The sequence below is a fragment of the Mustela nigripes genome, chromosome 1 (genome assembly GCF_022355385.1).
Source record: "Mustela nigripes isolate SB6536 chromosome 1, MUSNIG.SB6536, whole genome shotgun sequence".
NCBI classification, from domain to species: Eukaryota; Metazoa; Chordata; class Mammalia; order Carnivora; family Mustelidae; genus Mustela; species Mustela nigripes.
This window is the reverse complement of record NC_081557.1, coordinates 27,959,277-27,974,732: the sequence shown is the minus strand read 5'-3', so window position 1 is coordinate 27,974,732 and position 15,456 is coordinate 27,959,277. Positions and strand designations below refer to the sequence as shown.

The 15,456-nt window shown below is 36.9% G+C and overlaps 1 protein-coding gene across 1 annotated transcript in view; it reads left to right on the top strand.

Moving 5' to 3' along the window:
• The window catches only part of LUZP2 (leucine zipper protein 2), a 472,878-nt gene extending 458,874 nt beyond the window's left edge, over window positions 1-14,004 (top strand). The window contains exons 11-12 of the mRNA XM_059406926.1: window positions 9,604-9,690; window positions 10,447-14,004. Coding sequence (XP_059262909.1) covers window positions 9,604-9,690; window positions 10,447-10,551 — 192 coding nt within the window. The 3' untranslated portion in view covers window positions 10,552-14,004. The remainder of the gene's footprint in view (window positions 1-9,603; window positions 9,691-10,446) is intronic.
• The last annotated feature ends 1,452 nt before the right edge of the window (window positions 14,005-15,456 follow it).

Sequence of the window (15,456 nt, the reverse complement as noted above, 5' to 3'; positions counted from 1 at the left end):
GGCCTGACAGGTCAGTTTAAGCTAAACAGAACCAGAGTCTTGTTAAGATCTAAAGAAGGGGAAAGAGGGAGAGACTTATCTAAGGAACAGAAAATGCGAAGTTGGGGGTGGGAGGGGGAGGGTAGCAGACAGGAAAGGCCTTTTATCCCTGGTCTTTGCAGAAGTCATATCAGGAATTCACAGTTTCTTATGACCGTGCTGGCTGTTATCTGGGACCTGCCCTCTTAAGAAAGGCTGGAGTCACTTCCAGGTCCCCACAGACCTCTAAGCCACACAAAATGGATGCTGAAGCAGCAATATTATAGAAATTTAGCTAGACTCTTAAAAGTGCCCTTTTAAAAAGGTCATTCTAAATATGACTTTATTTTCATAATTTCTAAATGGGATATTTGCATTGAAGCCAAAGACGTGCCTGTATCATAATGAAGATCATTTTTGAAAAAGATTTTATTTATTTATTTGAGAGAGAGAATGAGCATGAGTTGCGGGGAGGCTCAGAGGGAGGAGGAACAGGCTCCTTGTGGGCCTTCAACGTACAGCTCCATCCCAGGACACTGGAATCAAGACCTGAGCCAAAGGCAGATGCTTAACTGACTGAGCCACCCAGGTGCCCCATAATGAAAATCTTTTAAGACAACTCAGTGCCCAGGTTAAATTAGTTAGAGTGATCTGATGATTTTGCATTGAGGAGGGGAAAAACAAAACAAAAAGAATAAAGGCATCCAAGTTTAAAGCTATTTAGGATTAATGAACAGTAGGTTAATAAGACTTTCTTTTTCTTGCCCTGTTAGATCATAAACAGAAAAGAATGAGACAAGACGAGACAGAAAGAGCCACAGACTTGGGGGGAGGAGTGGCGACAGCAAAGTCTTTGGCAGCGTCAAAATTCTCTAATGACCAGGGTCAGTGTGTTCATACCATGGTTGTGAAATTGAAGTGACTGAGTATCAGTGTTTCCATTCGCATAGGATCCAAATATTTACTGACAAAAGAGAGACATTTTGATTGAAGGAAGCAGAAGCTGAGGAAGGAAAAGAAAGGATAAAAACCAAACTTAACTGAGCACCTATAATGTGCAAGATACTCCATTAAGAACAATTATATATTTTAATTTAATCTAATAAATTTAATTTAATTTAATCTCTTCCAGCAACCCTCTCAAATAGATCCTATTTTGATTACCTTATAGATAAGATATCTTACTTTATCGGGAAGATAAAGTAACTTTTCCAATTCCAAACAGCTTGTAAAGGCTATAGGAATTCTAACCTGGGATGGCCTAACTCTTCACTCCATGCATCAAGCCAAGTTCCCTGTTTTATCTCATTTCACACTGATATCACTTTTGAATACCAGCATTATTATCCACATTCACAAATGAGGAAAAAGCAAGGTTAAGTTGGTATTTTCCACACTTCATTCTATTGGCAAATGCCAGCCTGGGATGAAGTTCAAAGATGTAGAAAATGAATAAAGAGTCAAATAACAAAATATTAATGTATTTTCCATGAGCCAATCAATCAATCTCTCTCTGTTTCTCTCTCTCTGTGTCTCCCTCTGCCTCTCAAGAATAATTCCCTTTGACTCTGGATCCTTTATATATATTTTGGTATTAAAATGCTCTTTCTTTTCTCAAACACTGTTGAAATATAGGAGTGTGTTTGTTTGGTTGCTTTATTTATTCCAGTGTCAAAATTTGAAGCTGACAGTCCTGATGTTTATTATTAGTGTTTAACTTTATTCTTTTATAAAATACTAAAGTCTAGGAAACTCAATGTTTATTAACTTATCCTATTGTCACAGACATGGGAGGTGGAATTGGGACTCAAATTTACTTACACATGGCTCCAAAACCTGGTATTTCCACATTAAAATGAAGGTCCTTGGGATGTCTGGGTAGCTCAGTCAGTTGGGTCTCCAGCATGATTTCAGCTCAGGTTGTGATCTCAGGATCATGAGATCGAGCCCTGTGTCAGACTCCCTGACACTACTTTTTCATCAAATAATTGTGTACATAATCATATATGTGGCTCACACAGTTTGGAAGGAAAAGTAGTTCTACAGGAACTTTTTCAGATGCATTTGCATTAATACAGTGCCATTCTCATGCCATTGAAAAAAAAATGACATGACCTAATTACACCAAAAAATTATAAGTCATCATTATAATAGTAAGCTATTTTTTTTCTGTCAAACAAGGAAACAAACAAAAATTATGCATGTATTGTTGGCTCCAGCATGATGAATTGACTATATGATATGCTATGTTTATAGAGTATCTTATATGTATCAGGTACTTTGTTCCAGGTGATTTACAAATTTACTGTTACCTTCATTATCATCATTGCTACTACAGGATATTGAGACCTTAATAGTAAGAGGCCCTGAGTTAAGTGCTTCAAGTCATTCTCTTACATAATTTTTACACACATTTATAAAATAATATTGTTCTACATTTTACAAATAGGGATCTTTAGATTGAGGGAAAAAATGAATCATTTATTGCAGACCACGAAGCTAATAAGCCTTAGATTTAAGGATTTGAATAAGACAGACTTCTTAGCCCACAGGTTTAACCATTACCTTATTCTGTTGAGTCATAAAATCTCTTGTGTAAAATAGTACTTTTCACTTCTTTACAAGATTGGAAGTTCTACTCCAGGTTGTACCAGAAAGAATTAAAAGAATGAAAGTCAGTAATTATTCTAGGAAGTATTGGGGAACGAGGCAAAAAAATAAAGTCAGTGGGGAAAAAAAGTACTGTATATGGGTGTGTATTTAACAACAGTAATAAAAAGAAAATCTATGAGCCTGAGTAAGTGACAGCAGAGACTCATTCTCTTAATGCCCAGTCATTTGTCTTCTGAGGCTTGGCTGTAGTTCATCAAGGTGAGTCTGAAGGCCACACTCCTATATCACATCTCCCTTGTTTAAGAAAACAGTCTCCAAATTCCTCATCCCATCCATCTCCCCAGTCTTCTGTACTTTATAGGCAATGGGAAATCACAAATTTGTGTATAGGTGGTATTTTTCTAATTCGTTTTGATTTGATTGATTTTTTTATGCAGAGAGTTGGCATGATGAAATATGTTAGGAAGACTTTTCTGGAGGTTGAGTGGCAGATGGATTGGAGAAAATAAGGTTAGAGAGAATTGGATAGTTTAGTTCAATAATCTAGGAAGGAAATAAAAGGATAAACCCCATGATTTCTGAAAGATAGAGGAGATTAGAGTCTAACATACTGAATTACTTTAATAAAAAATGGTTTACCGACTTACCCATGGAAAGACTGTCAGCTGCGCTCATCTGCAAGTTTCAATTCTGCAAGCCAAGATAACAGAACCCCCAAACAATGAGCTCTCCTGAATGTATATGTAACAATTAAGCTATATTACATGTTGTTGTTCTTGTTACTTTTCTTAGATTCTGATCAATGCTTATGAGGGGAAAAGTGTCAAGATTTACTATCTCTTGAGTTGAGCTGTGATGAGAAGTTAAACATATTTTGATGGCAGGTAGTGTAGAAGTTTCAGACACACACAGAATGCAAACCATTTGAATATGGACATTCTTTGTTACTGTTCTTTCCGTTGCGTGATTCAGTTTAGTAATGGACTCATGAAATAAGTTCTGAAACTCCAACGCCAGATCTTTGAGTATTTAAATCTAATTTCTGAAAAATTTAACCAAGTTTCAATTTCCTGTCACCCTTGAGACTTGAAGGAAAAGGGAGAGGCCTGATGGGTCCTAGTGGTCTCCGGTACAGTGCGAATGACAGACAAGTGCTCATAAAAATGGTAGATACAAAACTGTCGCTGGGGGAAGAAGGTTCTGGTGAGGGATGGAGGGTTTTGTTTTGATTTGGTTTGGCTGTTTGTTTTTTAAAGATTTATTTATTTATTTGAGAGAGAATGCATGCATGCATGATGGGGGTGTGGGGCAGAGGGAGAGAATATTCAAGCAAACTCCTCACTGAGTGCAGAGCCCAACGCCGATGTGGGGCTCAGTCTCATTACCCATGAGATCATGACCTGAGTGAGGGATGGTGTTTTTTAAGCAGTGCTGTATGGACTGTACACTTTAGAGCCCTATTAATGAATCTCTCTCTCTTTTTTTTTTTAAGATTTATTTATTTATTTACTTATTTACTTAAAATACTTATCAGTGAGAGTACATGTACACAAGCAGGGGGAGCGGCAGGCAGAGGGAATATCAGGCTCCCTTCTGAGCAAGGAGCCTGATGTGGGGACTCTATCCCAGGACTCTGGAAATCATGACCTGAGCCAAAGGTGGATCTTAATGAACTGAGCCAGGCGGACGTACCTTTTCTTTTCTTTCTTTCATCTTTTTTCTTTTTTTTAAAGATTTACTAATCTCTTTAGATTCCAACATAGAGAAAGCATTGGCTTATAAACTTCCTTTGATAAGTAGGCATATCATTGCAGGATATTTACAGTATACCTGTCTCCATAATTGCAAAATTGAATATACATATCACTGCTTGGCCTACAAGTTCTTCTGTGAACCATCCCTATTCTAGTTATCTCTCAGTAGTGACTATCTCCTGGCCTCAACACTGTTAGTTTGGATGTGTTCTCCCACCCCAGGAATATTTTGTGTTAAAAATCATGTCTTTAGTAAAACTATAAAATGTAACATGGCAATTAAGATGTTATAAATTAATGTTATAAATTAAGATGTTATAAAGGTAAATAATAATGTGAGAAAAAAGTAGTATAGAATCTTAAAAAAATCCCTCATTCACAGCGAGGTGGACATGGGTTTAATTGGCAACAATACCTTTATGGCCTTGAGAGCATTATAGAGCTGTTGATCTCCTCATGTGTAAACATGAGGGCTTGAGATGAAGGGGGACAAAGAGATTAGATAATAAAATGTGAAAGGAGGGCGGGTATTAAACAGAGAATTTTAAGACCGTGAAAGAGCCAGCAATATTAATAGCCACAAAGACACTGGGAGAAAGAACTGGGAAAGATGGGGCGCCTGGGTGGCTCAGTCAGTTAAAGCCTCTGCCTTCAGCTCAGGTCATGATCCCAGGGTCCTGGGATCAAGCCCCGCATCAGGTTCTCTGCTCAGCAGGGAGTCTGCTTCCCCTACTCTCCCTCTCTGCCTGCCTCTCTGCCTGCTTCTGATCTGTCCAATAAATAAATATATAAAACCTTTAAAAAAAAAGAATTGGGAAAGAGATTATCTGTTATTATTACATTTTTTAAAAAAAACATCTGTATATTAAGTTCACACATTTATTTTTATTTTTTTAAAGAATTTATTTATTTATTTGACAGAGAGAGATCACAAGTAGGCAGAGAGGCAGGCAGAGAGAGAGGAGGAAGCAGGCTCCCCACTGAGCAGAGAGAGCCCAGTGTGGAACTCGATCCCAGGACCCTGAGATCATGACCTGAGCCAAAGGCAGAGGCTTAACCAACTGAGCCACCCTGGCGCCCCACATTTATTTTTAAATTATAACCCCCCAAAGAGTTTTTATTTACAATTTAACTACCACCTATCTTCACAAAGTATGGAACCAATACATTAACTATAGTTCAATTTTCAAAACAAAGGTAAAGCAATACAGTAAGTTACGTCATGCTCACGTGATATCACATAAAGGTCTTTTGCCATAATATCTGTATTAGTTTCCAGTTACCAATCATCATGGAGTGAAAGGCTGTAAGAGACACTAATTATCTTTCACTTTCCATGGGTCAGGAGTCTAGCAAGTGTTAACTAGGTCCTGCTCATGGAGTCACAAGAGCAAAATTAAGGAGTTGGCCAGTAGCAATCTCAAGCCTGTGTTTCATTGGATGAAGCTTTAAATATATCAATATCATTTTCCATACCTTGAAACTTCTATTTTTCTCATCCTTTCTTTAAAAAGACGTACTTATTTAGCAGAGAGAGAGTGTGTGGTCACGCCTACATGCACGTGGTGGGAGGAGCAGAGGGAGAGAATCTTTCAAGCAGATTCCCCCTGCCTCACCCCAGAGTGGGGAGTCCAAAAGCAGGGCTCTGACTTACCGCCCATGAGATCATGCCCTGAGTTGAAACCAAGAGTCAGACACTTAACTGACAGAGCCACTCAGGGGCCTCTCTCATCTTTTTTCCTCCCCTCCCCCCAAAAAAACCATTGTGTTAATTTTATTATTATTTTTATCTATAGTGTCAGAAGAGAAGCATTAGCCCTAAGTGATTTTGCCTCCCTCCAAATCAGCACTCATGTCTCCATTTTCTTCTCTCTCCCCCTTCTTGCCTCTTTCACTTCTGTGTGTGGGAATTACATGACTGCTGATTCTGCCCCATGCCTCATGTGTAATGTCAGTGTCACTCATCGTAATCGTTGGTGTGTACTCATTAACAACGCTAATACTAATATGAAAGAAAATGGAAGAGGGAGAAATGTTTACTGTTAGAATTTATACTGAATATTTTTGTATGTTTTCTGATAATAATTCTGTGAAGTAGCTCCATTTTACAGCTGAAGAACTGAGGCCCAGAGATAAGTAACTTATTGAATTATTTTATCAAGATCACCAATGAATAGACATTAGAGCTAAATCTCAAACCAAAGTCTATTTTATTCCCAAAGTTTTGTAACCATGTGTCTTTTTTTTTTTTTTTTTTTTGTCTTCCTTAAGTACAGTTGTCTGGAATTTTTGGCAGTCTGGGTAATGTTGGCAACCAATGGGAGAGGGTTCCATGAAGAAACACCCCCTTTATGTTCTCACCAATGAAAGTGTATCAGTGGCTACAGGGTTGAATAAGATGCTTATTAAGGCATGATACCTGCAAGTTATAATTATGTTGCTCTTATGTCTGTTGCCTCTCTGAGAAACACTAAGAATTTTATGAAATTCATGTCTATGAAATTTCTATAGTGCCTGTGAGGCACAGAAAAAATAAATAAATAAATTTAAAGGTAGTGTTTATTAGAAGATCAAAGTATCAAAAAAAGTTCACATTATCTTTCAGCCATATAACATTTTCTTTAATGTTGAAGTTTAATAAATTTTCATTGCTCAGATGATCAAAGCCTTGTCTGAAATAGTCAGCTATGCTTGCATTAATGAAAGAAAACACTCCACTGCAAATCCTATAGTCTCTTCCTCATGAGAATGACCTCAAGTGAAGTACCACACAAGACAGTGTTTTGAGGTTAAATAGATTTAGGAAATTGCTCTATGTCCTTCTAAGAGATTTGTAATGTATTTGTGCATTATGAAGAAGTGAATTTCAAATTTGACTGTGCATTTGAATTATTGAAGTGTTGATTAAAAATGCAAACCCCATAGTCACTGGACTGAACTACCACCCAGGAGTGTTATGTTTTAACAATCACCTTATGTAATTATGTGGACAAGTCATTGAAGACCAGAACTTTAGGAAATTGCATGGTAAAGGCCTTGAGAAGAACTACTTTAAATACAACTGTTTAATGTTTAGATAAACTTTTCCCCCAAACATGTAAGACCTACAAATGTCATTATTCCAAAATATATTTTGGGAAGGCTTATACTTTTCAAGATACTTTCTGCATTGATCATGTTTTTTGAGCTTGATTGCATACAATTATTTGCTAATTTCTCAAAGGCTAAATGCAAGCCAGTTGTATTATCACAACAAAAGTAGAATAACTATAACATTCTAAAGAAATTTTAGAGTCCAGATGTAATTCAAACCTACAGAACATAAAAACAAGCATGTTAATTAGTGTACAAGGTTTCTCTGTGCCTCTGCCTACAATTCTTTGGGATAAGGTTTTGACTACTGATTTCTATTATTATAGTTGTTATCTTACTTTGCTACTATACTGTAGGCTTCTATAGAAAAAGGGACTCTTTGTAACCACTTTGGAGTCTCAAACAAACAAATCTGATCATATAAAAAATCAGGTGTTTATTGAAATTCTGAAGGATTAAAATATTTTCATAAGCAATGAATTTCATAGCCAATCATATTTTCATTATTATTTATTCAGAGATTTCATATTGGCTCCTTGTTATCTGTTGGCCTCAAGCTGGAAGGTACAGCTGATAAATGTCACCTCTATCTTCAAGGATCTTACAATATATTAAGCAGCTAGACATGCTTATACATATAAAAACATTGTTAAGTGATCCAGTTTTTATATGCATTGTACCTTTAGAGCAGGAAAGTATGACTGAGTGCATCTACTGGTGGAAATGACATTCTAGGGAAGGCATGAATAGCTGGTTGTCAGGATGTCACAGTGGAGAGAGACTTTGAGGAAGGTGAGGTGGCTGGCATACGTATAGGCATGGAATGGTAAAGGAATGTAGTGTGTATTCCACTAAGAGCAATACAGTGCCAGAATAGGAAGCATATGAAAAGAACTTTGCTCTAAAATCTGAATTGGACTAGATTAAGTCTCCTGTAGAACCTCTCTAGTTGTCATCTACTTGTGGAATTTATAAGATGTTGGGTTTTGAAGGCCATTTTGGTCTCCTCCTTACTGTCAGATCCCAAGGAAACAAACGGACTTGTTCAAGTTCAGAGCTACCCAGTGGCTATGGACTCTTCAACTCCTGGGCTCTGCTGTACACATGGAAAGGATTAGAAGAAATCACCGCCACCCCCCAAAAAGAAGCATAGTCTTACAATTAACAGTGTTTGTAGTTACTTTGAAAATATGTTTAAAATAAAGATTAAGAAGAGATGCCTGTTTAGCTCAGTCAGTTAGGCATCTGCCTTGGACTCAGGTCATGATTCCGGAGTCCTGGAATCAAGCCCCGCGTGGGGCTCCCTGCTCAGCACAGAGCTTGCTTCTCCCCCTGCTCCTCACCCCACTCTCGCTCTCTCACTCTCAAATAAATAAATCTTAAAAAAAAAAAAATAATAAAGAGGAAGAGAAAAAAGGGAGGGAGGAAGAATGAAAGACAGTATGGAAAGGGGGAAGAGAAGAGAAGCAGACAGGGAAGGAAGGAAAAAAGGGAGGGAAGGAGAGAAGCAGAGAGCACGGCAGAAAGGGAAGGAAGGGAAAGAAAATATTTTACCCTTGGTTAAAATGGAAACGAACCCCAATTGAAATACGCGGCCAGCAGTTCTTCTTCAAAACTGTTGAGGCTAATAAAGAAGATGAGAATTCCTCATTAGTAAAATATAAGATTTTATTTTTCAAAATAAGATCTTTTTTAAGGTACCCAGGAGTTTTTGCTAGACAGTTGTTGACTAGACTGTTAAAATTGCTTCGGGGCTTGCGGTACTCATGTTCCTGCAGGTGTACGGGCCACCTAAGTCTTTGAGTCCAGATGTGTCACAGATACAACAGTTCTATAATTCTTTACTTCAATTGAACTGCTTTTGCAATGAAAGAGCTTTCCACTGGAACGGAATTTTGTTGTAGTAGCTGATTTTCATAAGCATCACGAAGATCCCCAAACCACCTGTGAGTGCTCGTTCTTTCCTTGGGTTCCCACTCAGGACGTGATGAGTTTATTTTGTCTCTAGCTTGCCCTTTCAGCTTGCATCAAAGTAAAGGAAGTTTCTCAGTCGGAAGAATTCAAGGGAATTTTTCTATCCCCTCCTTCATTTAATTTAACTACATTGATCTATTTTCATTTGCAGCTTTTACAAGAGGGCAGGACCTGCTCAACGAAGCACAAAGTCGTTCCCCTAATCAATGCTACTGCAGAGCCAGTGACTGCCCCAAAGGTATTTTATTTGTTTGTTTTGATTTTGTCAGGAAGAACTCAAATCCTTTGGGTCCAGTGATTTTCTCTAGCTGAAGCAGGAATGTTCTGTTAAGTGATAGGACATGCTTCCTTCACCTAGGGCCTCTGGACTTTCTATGAGCACTGTGCCAGCCACTGAGCTTTTGGTTTGATCATCTGAGGTCCTCAGAAGAACAGGGTGAGGGAGGTACAGCCCCCAGCACACACACACACACACGCACATGAAACAAAAATAAACAACAAAAAGCATGCGTCTATTCTTTATGGAACAAAAAAAGATAAAAGGAGGGATTTGGGGAAACAGAGGACATAGCAAGAATTATATATCCCCAACAAAAACAAACAGCAAACACAATTCAGGAGCTTAATTCTGAACTCCCTTCTGTACTGTTCTATATTTAACCAAATATATTACATCATAGCAATTCCTAGGGATCATTTCACTTAACACAAAATTTCTTAACGTTTGGGTTAGATTAATCAGAGTTGAATGGTTTAGCTAAAGTCTTCACAAAATAGTTTTTGAACTGTCTTGCCATTTGTAAACAGTAGTTTATATACTTCCATGAAATAAAAGTATTAACAAGTTTACATTTATTTTATTTCAGTCTAGCATTCATTTTCTGTATTTGTTGACATATACAAATTTATATTACTTTTGTTAGAATTTTAATTTTTACCTTAAACATATATTCATTTTAACTATTCTAATTGTCTTTTCTGTATTGTTTGACAGAAATTGCAAATGCCTCCTTGTACTGAATGTGAGGTGAAAAAAACCCCGGAAAAACAATTGACCAGCTTTGAAGGGAGGGCAACTAAAGAAGAAAAAATACTGTAAATATCAAGAAACTGTGTTAAAAACATCACTTATGATTATCTTCATACTCTTTTCAAACCACAGGCTTGATGGAAATACTAAGTTTTTAAAGCATGCAACTTTTTCACAATTTTCTGTAACTTTATATAAAGTAGTCTACAAATTTTCCAAGAGATTCCAGGCCAATTATGATCCTTAAGCAATAACCTAATTAAAATGGATATCCACAGTCATAAATAGTCATTGTCATCAGTAAATTGCCCAGCATCAATTGGTCAGTTCTGAACTCAAATGCAGTGAACAACATTTAATCCTTCTGGTTCATTGGGTATCTAGTTCTTTATGATCTAGTTTTGAATTCAACTGGAGGATGATAAACATTTTGTGGATCCTTGGCATTCTTAGAATCCAAATTGCAACCAGATCATAAAGATTCTGTTCCACATTGGCCAATAGGAGTCACTTTAAGGTTGGAATCTGTGCCAACCTGAATATATTGTTTATTTCAGGGTGTTTATTGCCATTCTTATTATTTTGAACCATGTCTAAATAAAGTCAAGACAATTCTGTCAGATTTTTAGTCAACTAATAGAATTCATTAAACATGTTTAGTATGATGTAGACAAAATATCTGGATGAATGACTGAATTTCTGACACAATTAACAAGATCTTTTTTGGCATTCTATAGACACATCCCTAAGGTTGTCTGCCGGACATTACTCCAAGTTAGGAATTGAGTTCTTTGAAATGCTTGGCAAGATTTTGTGTGTGTGTGTGTGTGTGTGTGTGTGCGAAATTGGGTAGTGGAATGTGAGATGACAAGAGGGTTGCAAAACAGAAATATGCAAGCAGATAATACACATTTTAAAATGGGGAGTTGATGAAAGTAAAACAGCCATGTAGAACCAATGAACCCAGATTTGTATATTTTGAAAACAAATGTATTACTAAAACAAGTCAACAGCTGTGATCATCGCTGAAGTTGGGTCTCTCCATAGGAATACCACTAATCAAATAAATGCACTCCTGAATCATCTAAAATGTAGCTCACGATCAATAGGAATTGATACATGAGTAATAGTCTGATAGATAGGATTGATAGCATCAAACTTAAAGACTCAAATCAATGCATTAAATGATTCAGTTAGGTTGTGTGCACAGAATATATTTGCTTCTACTGACTAGATCCATTTGGCAAACACATAAAGCATACATAACAATTGGTTTTATAGAATGGATCTCCAAGTTAATGTATTTGGAGCACTGCATCTTAGAAGATATTGTTAATTTAAGAAAGGAAGGGAGAGAAGAAGGGAGGGAAGGAAGGAAGGAAGGAAGGAAAGAAGGGAAAGAGGAAGGAGGAAGGAAGGAGAAATGGAAGGAGGGAGGGAGGAGATCTGTAATTAATGGATGACCTTAAATTCTGATATATAATGGCACACCTTTGATCTCAGTGATGTAGTCCAAGAAATTTAGTGGTTTGGAGGAATGTCAAACTATCATAAATATTATAAGTATTATTGTGATATAACCACGTGACAGTTATACTTGTGGAGTAATTCAGTGTCATTTATCTGTATTTTTTTTTTAAGATTTCAAGCTACCCCCCCCCCAAAAAAAAAAGAGAAAGAGAGAGAGAATTTATTTTATAGATGGTCCTTAGAGGTTTCAAACAAAGTGACCAGGATAGAAGAAAAAAAAATCAAGGTCCAAATTTTCCTCTGATGACTTAGCTCTAATACTCTTTTAATTCTATGAGATGGAGTATTGCTACTTTCTGAGTTCTGTTCCTCATAATTTCCCCACTGTACCCAGAAACCTTAACCAGCTCCAGATTATAGAAGGAAAGCTGCTAATTTATTTTAATTTAGGTTCACTTCCCCGAACCTATCCCATGCTCCAATTTCCCACCATGGACCCTATGGAAACTTAATCACCATTTCACCTTAGCACATGTTTTGAGGCAACTTTGAAACTAATAAAAAGAGAATCGAACTGATATTTTCTGAAATTTTTATAAGATGCTGAAAGATGAGAATTTAGCTTAATATTAATCAAATTTCAACAGTTTCACTTGTAAATTATTTTTCCCAAGCTCTAAATCTCTAATATGTGACAATAATCAATGTGTTTCTCTTAATTACTGGCATGATCAAGTGGGCTTTCCATGAGTATAATGTATAATAGATATCATTATGCATCCTTCAGAGTTGACTGTGGTTTACGCGTTGCATTATTTGTTTCAAAACAAAAAAGTATCGTAGCAGAAGTGCTTTATAAATACTTTTAAGAAATATTATGCAAGTTCCTTTTAATAGTCAAAGCACAGAATTCCTTTTTTTTTTTTAGTGTATTATGTGACTTTAATGAATGCATTTTATTTTTTTCAATTCTTTAATTGCTTTAAAATAGCATCCAAAAGGTTTAAAATGCTTTACTTACATGTGCGGTTTTGTCCATAAAAGAGATGCTGTCTCTTATTATTTCTTTTAATTAACAGTTAGGTAAATCGATGTTGTTTTTGAGGCGTTAACATTCATAGCCTAACTACCCTCACGTGGAAGGAAATATTAACTGACATGTTAAATTCAGGTAGTGTAATTCTATTACATGCCTGTAATGGTAAGCAGTAAAAGATTACTAAAGATTTGCAGAATATAAATTGACTCCTATTGAAAAACAAATATACTTTTTCCAATGGAATAAACTTGTTTTAATATAAGTACTAATGAAACTAACAAAAACATACTTCTCTAGTTATTTTAAAATATTAATCTATGCTATATAGCCATTCTAAGTTAGGAGTTCATTTTGGACTTTGTTTTTCCTTTTCTATGCATTACATTATATGTAAGTTGGATGAGTGCCTAAAATGTATAAGGCCTGAATGCTGACTGTCTATCCAATGCCAACATGCCTCAGAAGAAAAGTGACTCATTCAGTAACTCATCTAGATGTGGTTTTCTGTGTGATCTTAAAATCTCTGAATACTGAATAGACTAGATGACTAACTTTTTTTTTTAATCATTCCTTAAGCATATGTTTAGCATTATAATGCTATTTCAGACACAATTCTGTTTCATAAAATATACAGGATTACAAGTCTAAGAGAGGTGAGAAGTAGACATTTACTGTTTTAGATTACAGTGCAGAGAGCTGGATTAAAACAGTATCTGTTGAACTTTGCTCTAATGGAATCTTATTCTTATAGCTCAGGTACTGTAAGTAGCATTAAAGGTCGCAGAGGCTGAAATGATTACTGATACCATAGAGTTAGTTGAGCTGGGCAGACCTAGAGAGTTATGAAAACATAGACTTGTTTATTTAGGGGATGTTTTCTTAGTCATGTGTACAGTCTTGGATCCCCCCAAACTATTTGTTGGATTATGTTACATATATCAATGGTCAATGGTAAAGAATAAAAGTTACTGAAAGATGGCCTATTTTTCCTCAATAAAGATTTGTTACCAAGACTACCATGTATATCTTCCTACATCAACTAGTTGAAAAAGCAAATATTAACATTAAAAATAGTACTTGCTTCTGTGTATCCAGAGGTAAGAACTTTTTGGGAAATGTCACCCTGGGAGCATCTTCGACCTCTCCTGCCCATCTCTCAGAAATCTTTCATTTTATTTAGGGTGTGGTTTGTTTTTTTTTTTTTTTTCATTTTGTTATAATGGATGTTGTAGATTTTTATATTTTTTGTTTGCAAATGAGTTTCAGGTGTGCAGAACTAGCTACCTCCTCGAAGTGCTAAAATACTTGTTGAATGAATTCATTCAGAACTTGAAGCAGCAAGGGAAGAAAAAGGAAGCAGAAGCGAGCCTGTTCTAGTGTGGTAGCAGAGAATCATAAGATGTCTTTTTTTTTTTAAGATTTTATTTATTTATTTATTTGACAGACAGAGATCATATGTAGGCAGAAAGGCAAAGAGAGTGAGAGGAGGAAGCTGGCTCCCCACTGAGCAGAAAGCCAGATGCAGGGCTCCATCCAAGAACCCTGGTATCATGACCTGAGCCAAAGACAGAAACTTTAACCTGCTGAGCCACCCAGGCGCCCCAAGACTTCGTCTTTTAGGAAGAGAACATACACAAAAACATTTCCGTTCTGGTTTTTTGTTTTGTTTTGTTTCTAAGCTATTTTTCCTTGCCTCCCCTTGCCCCCCCCACCCCACCGCTGTTGAGAGATGGAGCCATGGGCCTGTGGCTGTGATTTTAAGCAGAAGAGATGTAGCATTTCTGGATGAATTTGGAAATGCTGCTCAAAGTCACATACACAATTCACACGGCATATGTGTGTCCTTAGTGGGAATCAACCTTAGATGTTCACCTGGATCTACACAGTCCGCTTGATGTCATTTAGTATTTAAGTTTCTAACTTCTTAGGCCTTAAACTGTTGGACTTCAGAAATTCTCCTGTGTGCCCTGCCCCATTCTGCAGTTGCAGCTGCTCTCCTGGTCCTTTAGTGGACTCAGCGCCCACGGCTGCTGAGCAGGTGACTGCACAGCTAGAGGGTGGCGATCTGGGCTCCACAAATCCTCACCTTCAGCTAGAGTACCTGTTCTTTCATACAGTTGATTTGTTGGGCTTACACACCCTACGTATACTTTTATTTGCCATCTTTATCAATTTTATTTGGTATGTATATGAAGTTCATTTTTAATTTTTTTTTTAAATTGATATCAATGTATTTGTTTCAGGGGGTACAGGTCTGTGATTCATCAGTCTTACACAATCTACAGCACTCACCACAGCACATACCCTCCCGAATGTCCATCACCCAGCCACCCCATTGCTCCCATCCCCGCACCGTCCAGCAGCCCTCAGTTTGTTTCCTGAGATTAAGAATCTCTTATGGTTTGTCTCCCTCTGATTTCATCTTGTTTCATATTTTCTCTCTCCTCCCCTATGATCCTCTGCCT